The following is a 9,135-nucleotide window of genomic DNA, read 5'->3' as shown; positions in this document are numbered from 1 at the left end:
TGTTACCAAGCAAAGGGCTCGCTGCTCGATGCACATAGAAGCCAATGCTATGGCACTGGCTTTTGAGAAAAGAGCTTTATTTTGAGGCCAGCCGACAAGGAGACAGGAGGCAGGGCTCAAATCTATCTCTGCCATCTGAGGGTTCGGTCAAATTTTATGAGTTAGTGGAGGATGGGTTGGTATGCAGAAATGCCGGTGGGGCAGGTTTTGATTAGTGAGTTTTGGAACTTGGCCATTTATGGTAAGATATGGTAGGAGGCTTCAACATGGGATCTTCTAGGACAATGGACCCTTCTCTTCTGAAAGGATTCTGGTGTTCAAGTTCCAGTCATGTCCTGATCCTTTGGGTCCCTGGGGATGGTGGTGGGGACTTTGGTTCTGGGTGTTATTTGAGGTCAAAAATATTCTCCTTTGTGTGCTTTGGCTGCCTGACTTGCAGTTTTGTTCTGTTGTCTCTGAAAAAACTCAGTATCTTGTTAGAAAGAAGATAGGTCTAGTTTGGGCTTGTTCTGCGGTTACAGGATTGCAGGTGATTGGCAACTAACCAGGTGAGAAGGAGAGAGGGCAGGGAGGGTGACAGAGCAGTTCAGACACTGGATTCAGGAGCAAAGACCCTGAAGCAGAAGAGTGTGTGAGACTTGAAAGAAGCCATTGGGGCTAAAGCAGAGGGAGCAAGTGGTACAAGGTGGGGCAGGGTGCATGGGGGAGGGCCAATGCTGGTAGTCTGTTGGCAACCACCAAGTTTCATCTTTATTCCAAGAACCATGGGAATCCATTGAAGAATTTCAGGTAGAGCTGTAACATAACTCTCACGAGTCACTTTGTTTAAAGAGACAGAAGTCTGGCCAATTAAGCCATCTTTATTCATGTGGCCAGAGAGCAGAGGGCAGAAATGATCTGCAGGATTGACCGTCTAAATTCTAACTCAGCGCTCAGTGATCTGGGAAGTTGCGAAAGTAACAGGCCTTGGTTCTTCTCCTCTGAGAATCTTATTGAATAAGCTGTTAAAGAACAAAAATTCAACCAGGGAAACTGGAAGATTTAATTAGCTTTATTCAATGATTCATGAATTGGACAGTATCCCAGTGAGTAAAGGAAGGAGGCTCTGAGGGGTTATACGAATGGAAAGTTTTTATAGGAAGAAGGGAGGGGCAAGGAAGCCATTAGCAAAGTATTTTTAGGCCAAACACCCTCATTTTTTTGGGGAGAGAGAGGGAATGGCAAGAGTTTTATCATGCAGATTGCCTCTTGTTCATCTGGGCAGGGGAGGGCAGGGATGGAGAGAGACCACGTGACAGATTACCTCCTCTGTGCTGACCAGAAAATTCCACACTAGTTAATTAAGATTACATTTCTGGGGAAGGTTGAAACTGCAGTTAAGTCAGATATTGTAGAGGTTTGGTTTCACGGGCTTTAGCACAAGTGACACTTCTTGGGCTTATGGTTTTCTCTTTAACACATACCCATATGTGTCATGTTTCTGGATGGGTGTAATAAGCATCCATCCAGAGGGCTGCGGATTTCTTCAAGGCTCTGTGGGAGGAGCAAACAAAATCATCAGTAGGTGAGACTGTCATGTCAAAGGAGCTACTTCATGGAACATTTGCTCTTTTGCTTAATTCAGGGCAACATTGTCATCTTCAGCTGTATCTGAAAGATGTCTTTCTTTCTTGCCCAGTGGAGGGGGTCAGATACACTGAATTATTTTTTAGAAGGTGAGTTCACCTTTTCTATATGAAGGAGATTGAGTTTTTCTTTCATTTTATTCTCTTCTGTACTCCAAAGCATCACTTATCCTTTTCTCTAGTATTAAAAGAAAAAGCTCCTCTGAATCTCCGTAAGATAAAGCATATACCTGTAAGCCAACCCATCCTGTATCCACTTACCCTTCCTATTTTATAATGTGAAAGATATTTTTCTAGGCTCTGGTGATACCGCAATGAATAGGAGAGATGTGAGTCTTGTCCACATGGAGTTCCTGGTCTAGCTTGGGAGACACATATTACATAGTTTATTACCCAATATGGTATTTAATCATGATTGTGATAAAGGTCAGAAATGAAGAGAACCAGGCGCTGTAAGAACAAGTGACAGGTTTAGTCTTGGGGGCAAGGGAAGACTAAGATGAGGAAAAGACCTTTGAGGTGAGCTTTGGAGAGTGAATGGAAATTGACAAGGTGACAGGAGGGGAGGTGGCAGGTTGGAAGAATATTCTAGGTGGAAGAAAAGATGACCAAGGCTATGATATGGCAAGGGGCAGGGAGTTATGTAGCAACTGAAGGGAGGCTAGATATCTGGAGGGCAGAAAAGAAGGAGGGCAGTGGTAGAAAGCCTGAAAATGGAACACTATTCAGGGATCAGATCAGACCAGGCCTGGCCTTGCTGGCGTATTTAAGATACTGCTTTTTTTTCTTTTTCCTAATCCCCAAAGAAAAAATTATTCAACCAAGGTCACTGGCTGTTAATTTGACCAGCACAATGTTCTCTAAGGAACTATGAATGCTTCAGGATGAGTATGGATTTGCAGTTCCTTCAGGTCTCTCCAGTGTTAGACAGTCACCCCTGCCTGATCCACACACTTATGTCCCACTGGACCCTGCAGACATCTTAGTTTGCAACCCTGGACCAGATGATTTGAGAGTCCCTCCCACCACTTAAGTTCTAAAGCATGTCAAGGCTCTTTGGGGGATACAAGACAAATAATACACAACCCTGGTTTATAAGAAGCTTGAAATTTAGTAGGACAACAAGGCATTTTCACTAAGAAGTACCTGGAAGGCAGTAGGTAAATGGTAGGAATTACTATTATCATTTCTGTTGTCGCTGTTGTTCCCTGTAGAGTCTCACGTCCATGCTGGGCACACGGATGTTGCTTAATAAATAGTTGTTCGGTGAATGATGCATAAGCCAGCGAACAGTCTGGGGACCAGCAGTGAAGGGAAATGAGAGCTGTGAGTTGAGAGACTGTCATTACCTGCCAGTGTCTCCAAATGCCTTCAACAAGGGCTTATTCACATACTGCAGCCCGTGCTTCGCACACAGTGACCTCACCAGAGGTGCCACCTTGTGATAATTATGGCATGGCATTGTGGGGAACAGACTAGGGAAACAGAGAGAAGAGATATAAAGCTTAGACCTAAAGAGAAACCCAGAGTTTTCTTTCCCCATTATAAAATAAAATTATATCAGCCACGCAGACCCAACCTTGAACTTGCACGATACTTTTGTTCTGGGAAGTTAAGGAACCTGATGGAGCACTCATCTCTTAGCCCTCTGCAAGCCCTGTGGGTGGCAAATGTTTAGGCAGAACTAAGAGAATACATATTAGCTCCATCAGTAGGTTTCGTTTTGACCAGATCAAATGTAAGTATAGGGTTTTCTACCATTTTGAACGACCCAGAGAGCTGGAGATATCAACCCCCCTACCCCACCCCTGCTAATCTCCATCTTTATCTTTGTCTCTGTCTCTCTAACTTCTGCACCATGAATAGATGAATATTCAATAAGTTCTAATCATGGTATATAGCTAAAAGTCCCAGGAAAGGAATAAGAAGTGAGGAGAGATGGGTTTTTATCCAAGGTTTTCACTAATCAGCCAGATGACTGTCTTGGGTTTTAACCTCTTCTTTGATAAACTATAAATAATAATCCTTCTTTTGTTTGGCTGAAATTTTCAAGGACTAACATGAGAAAAAGAATGAGAAAACCCCTTGAATAAATATAAGGTCTCTTTCCTTCTTTGACTATCATAGACATGACTTAGACAAAGAGAATGTGGAAAGTCTCTCCCCTGAATATTCTGGAGAAATTGACTCTCAAAATATTATCATTTTCTCTTTCTTTCAGGCATATCTCCCTAACTGACCCACTGGTAAAGTATTTCCAGATCCCATCTAGAAATTGCAGCAGGGACTCCACTTCATTATTCATTATTTTGTAACATTGGCTCTAAAGATACAGGTAAGTAAATATTTAAATTAAATTGTAGTTGTTTCAACAGACGTTGGTTACCCAATCGCCATGATTTTTCTTGGCTTTTGCCAACAAACCAAATGCAAAGAAAACAATCACCAATTCCTAAGCCCATAGGAATCTGGAAACTGAGTCCCTGGTACTTTTCCAAGATTTCACTCCACTTACTCACAATTGTTTCACCTCCTTCATTTCTTTCTTCCCTTCCTTACCATTGACGTTAATAGAAAAATAGCAGCCTTTAGAGAATTCTGGTTCATGTTTTCTCTTTTAGATCCCAAGCCTAGGGCTCTGCTCTGGACTATATGGGGGGCAGTTATAAGTGACAGCCCTTGCCCTTTATCATGAACTGTTTCTCTCACTCACTGGTGCTCCATTTGAAAGTTCAAGTGCCCAGTGAGCCAGTCATTGAAAAAGGACTGTTCAACATTACAGGTGGCCAAGACCTGCAAAGAAAAAGCTTACATTAGATATAAATGAGCCCAAATGTCAAACAAAGAAAATGTTTAGTTGTTCTTTTATTCAGTCAATCATTCCACAAGTGCTTATTGAGTACCTATTTTGTGTAAGAAACCATGAGGGATAAAAAAGATACACAGTCCCAGGTCTCAAGGAGCTTACAATTTAAAAAGGCAATAAGACATTTTGCTAAGTATATATGAGGCAATAGATATGAAGAAGTATGTAGGATTTGAGGGAGCTAAGTCACTCTCAGCCCTCAAATACAGAAGACTAAGGTGTCATGAATGAGGACTTCGGCAGATGGAAGTAGGATTGTAGGACTTTGGTAGAAATTGCAGGGGTTTGAATACCATTTCCATAGGGTAGACTGAAAGAACTTCTAAATGAGGAGTACGGCATGCAAGGGCTTTAGTCAAGGGTTCTGTGCATAGAAATGCATTTCTATACAAATATTTCCTTTGTAATCTAAGGTATTTTATTTTATACATTTAAAAACATTATCCTGAGGAGAAGTTCACAGGCTTCTCCAGACTACCTAGATTAAGAACCTTTACGAATGTCATTTTATTCAGTGCCTTTCTAAGGTTTAGTTCTTGTTGGCGTTGTTGCCATTTTGAATGTTATTTTTGTGGCTGCTCTATGTGGTTGCTCAAAGTGTAATTTAGAGCACCTTGGGTTTCCCGAGGACACTTTCAGGGAATCTGCAAGGTCAAAACGATTCCCATAATCCTTATAAGACAGTATTTGCCTTTTTCATTCTCATTCTCTCATGCTTATAGAATGCATTTTTCCAGAGGCTACTAAACATGGGATGACATCGTCACTCTGATGTTAATATGCATTGGCTTTATTCTTATTATTTTAAAACTCTCAGTATTAATTTCAAATACAGTAAATATCAGTGGATATAACCTCTGTAAACAAAAGCTCTTTGAGGTTCTCAATAACTTTTAAGAGTGTGAAGTGGTTCTGTGACCAAGCAGTTTGAGAACCAGTACTCTCTGGAAGGTCCACTGAGTCTGGGAATGAGCTTGGAGAAAGAAGCAGTGTAATGACTGGATTCTCCAGTTAATCATGGCACAGCCAGTGGAAGGCTTAGGAGGCAGGTGTATTCTGCATGGGTCACAATTCTGTTAATCGTTAACAGCATGCTTGCAGAGCATGCCATGTTTCCTCTCTGGGCCTCTTCATCTATACAATGAAATGAGGTGGATTCCAGGGTCCTTCTAGGTCATAAAATTCATTCTCTAATTCTAGGAGTCTCAGATTCATTGAAAGCCTGTTTCATGTTGGGCAGGGGTCAGCAAACCTTTTCTATAAAGTGCCAGACAGTAAATATTTTAATTCTCCATCACAGCTACTCAGTTCTGCTGTTGTAGCATGAAAGCTGTCATAGATAATATGTAAATGTGTGAGCATGGCTGTGTTCCAATAAAACTTTATTTATAAAAACAGAGAGTGGGCTGGATTTCGCCCTTGGACTGTACTTTACTAACCCTTGGTTTGGAGCAAAAGCTCTGAAATCGAACTGCCTAAGTTTAAAACCTGCTTCTACCACTTATTAGCTGTGTGGTCTTATGCAACTTACTCAACGTCTTCATGCCTCAATTTTATCATCTATAAAGTGGGAATATAGCATGTATCTCATGTAGTTACATGCAAAGCAGTTGACAGTGCTTGGCCCCTGGCAAGCATTCAATAAGTATGAATTATTATTATTTGACATAAACAGACTGTAAATCAGGGTGCTTTGATGATGCTTTCCCAGGAACTCCATGATTACCTGAGTGCTAAGCCAGTCCTTGTTCTCCTCTCTGCTCATTTTCATTGATATGTGGCTCATCTGGGTAACATATGCAATCCAGGGACTTTCAAGAAACCTTTCAGAGAATAGAAGGAGGAAGCAGTCACTCCTTGGGGAGTTTCAGTTCCAACCACTGGCAGATCTGGCTGAGCATTAAAGGAAATGGCAGGGACTCAAAGGTTCCAATAATACGGTGGTTATTTGTTTTCTTCTTTTATTTTAAAATTAATTTTTATTGGAGTAGAGTTGCTTTACAGTGTTATGTTAATTTCTACTGTACAGCAAAGTGAATCAGCTGTATGTATACATATATCCCCTCTTTTTTGGATTTCCTTCCCATTTAGGTCACCACAGAGCATCGACTAGAGTTCCCTGTGCTATACAGTGGGTTCTCATTAGTTATCTATTTTATACACAGTATCAATAGTGTATATATGTCAATCCCAATCTCCCAATTCCTCCTGCCCCCTCCCGCTTTCCCCTTGGTATCCATACGTTTGTTCTCTACGTCTGTGTCTCTACTTCTGCTTTGCAAATAAGATCATCTATACCATTTTTCTGGATGCCACATATATGTGTTAATATACGATATTTGTTTTTCTCTTTCTGACTTCACTCTGTATGACAGTCTTTGGAGGCCTTTTACATCTAGAGGTGACACACTAAGCATTCAGTCACATGACCTGCCTTGCAGCCTAACGTGCCCCCAAAGCTTGCTCTGGCATTGGTGCAAGGTTCAAAAGATACCTAGGTAACTTAAAGGGTGTATGCAAAGTGATTAACAGCTTGGACTTTGTCATCAGATAGAGCTGGGTTAAGTTCTGATCTGGCACTGCCACTGGCCCTTATTTGCTCTATAACCTTCAGCAAGTGATTTAATTTCTCTGAGCTTCAGCTCTCTTATCAGAAAAATGAAGCTGTAAAGTCAAAAACAGACATATTGAAATGCATAAGCTTTGACATCATATTCACCAATGTCAAAGCAACTGATAGGTGAAGCACAAAGAAGAAAGACAATTAAAGACAAAATAAGGAGCAGTAGAATTTCTACCACACTATATCTGAAGAAACAGAAGAGCATGGCTAACTTCTCCAAGAACCAGATCAACAGATAAACCGCGACAGATAACAATGAACTTATTAGTTAATTATAAGCATGCTCTATTGTTCCAATGCAAAAGAAACATAGAAACATTATACTTAGTGACTAATAGTAATAATAATACTATAATGATAATGATAATAATGTAACAGTTAACATTTATTGAGGCTTCCTTTATGATCTTTTTTACTGTCCCATTAATGCTCATGACAATCGTACGTTGTAGGTACTGTCACTAGCCCCACTTTACAAATGTAAAAGCCAAAGTGTAGAGAAATTAACTAAGGTCATACAGCTAACATGTGGTAGAGCCTGGAACACAGACAAGTCTGACTCCGGAGTCCCCACTTAGCCCTTGGAAACAAACAAAGAAACGCCCAACATTTCTTGTTACACACAACCTTGGTTTTCTGAAATATGTTTAATTATGAATACATCATTGGTCATCATTAAAGTAAAAGATTTGAAAATATATAAAAGAAAGAAAAATGAAGCTGATACTATCTACATTACAGGGTTTTGTAAGTATAATCACATCAAATAAGATAATGCATGTAAATCCTTTAGCAAATTGCCTGATGCATAGTAGCTACCATTATTTTTATTGTTATGTAGGATTTAGAATAATAATGTGAAAGAATGAGGGAGGAATAAATTGGGGATTTGAAGAGGGTTTTTCAGTCTGAAGTCATTTGGGCTTTGGGAAAATCTCTAGTCATAAAATAACTTAAAAAAATCCTGTCCTTCCCTTATCTTTGGCAAGAGTTATGATGTCTAGTTGGATTACAATTTTTAAGGACTTGGGGATCAGATGGAACACAGTTGACCTTTGAGCAACATGCATGCCCACTTAAATGTGGATATTTTTCAGTAAATACGTACAATACTGCATGATCTGCAGTTGGTTGAATCCACAGATGCGGAACCACAGATACAGATAGCTGACTCTGGGACTTGAATATCTCTGGATTTTGGTAACTGTGGTGGATCCAGAAACAAATCCCCCACAGATACTGAGGGATGACTGTACTGCAATGGGGAGTTAAGCAAGTGGAAAAAAAGGCAAGTTTGGGCAAATTCATTTTCCAAGGAACTCTTCTTATTCACCTATTTCAGCTATTTTTTCCCACATTTTCTTGGAAACGTCTCAGTTATGAGAGAACGGGGCATGGTCATAATCTGCTAATCATTGCTAATCATAAATAGCTCAGATAAGGAAGGTAAAGGGCCATCTAGGTAATGAGAATAAGAGAATATTCTTGCTTTCTTACTTGACTAAATATATGAGCACCATGGTTCCGAAGATTCCATAGAAAGGGCCAAATGTGATGAAATAGCGGATGTAAAACCTGCTGACCCAGGCAATGTCCTGCAGAAAGAAGTGCTTGAAAGTTAGGCTCTTGGAAATAAAACTGGCTAAATCTTATATCCTATTACTCAAGGGAGCTACATCTGGAAGGGACCAAGCATTTTCATTTCCCCTTTTCTACCAGCCTGATCTAGTTTTAGAGAAGGAGGCAAGTTACTCACCTCCCAATACCTTTGGAGGTACATCACTTGCATGGATTGCCCATTGAAATACACAGGCATGAGGAGGGGGAGCCCAACTGAAGAACAATTTTTAAAAGATGGTGAACAAATGAACAGAATGTGATTCCCTTGGAAACCAGCAGGGGTCGATCTCCTTAACATGCCACCCCTGGAATGTTAACCCCTGAGAAGGGATGCAAGGTGGAGATCCACGACCACATCCTAGACTCCACTGGGCTTTAGAGTCTCTGAGGCTGAACCAGGA

The 9,135-nt window shown here is 40.6% G+C and overlaps 1 protein-coding gene across 1 annotated transcript; it reads right to left on the bottom strand.

Annotated features, from left to right (window-relative positions):
• Positions 1-1,472: 1,472 nt before the first annotated feature.
• Positions 1,473-8,894, bottom strand: LOC137772273 (fatty acid desaturase 2-like protein FADS2B). The gene is made up of 6 exons (XM_068556129.1): positions 8,871-8,894; positions 8,612-8,709; positions 6,218-6,314; positions 4,339-4,418; positions 2,975-3,100; positions 1,473-1,533 (listed from the first exon to the last, which is right to left on the bottom strand). The coding sequence occupies exons 1-6, from the start codon at positions 8,892-8,894 to the stop codon at positions 1,473-1,475; spliced, it is 486 nt and encodes a 161-aa protein (XP_068412230.1).
• Positions 8,895-9,135: the final 241 nt, after the last annotated feature.

The sequence above is a fragment of the Eschrichtius robustus genome, chromosome 11 (assembly GCF_028021215.1).
Source record: "Eschrichtius robustus isolate mEscRob2 chromosome 11, mEscRob2.pri, whole genome shotgun sequence".
Lineage (NCBI taxonomy): Eukaryota > Metazoa > Chordata > Mammalia > Artiodactyla > Eschrichtiidae > Eschrichtius > Eschrichtius robustus.
This window is presented reverse-complemented; position numbering and strand designations above follow the sequence as displayed.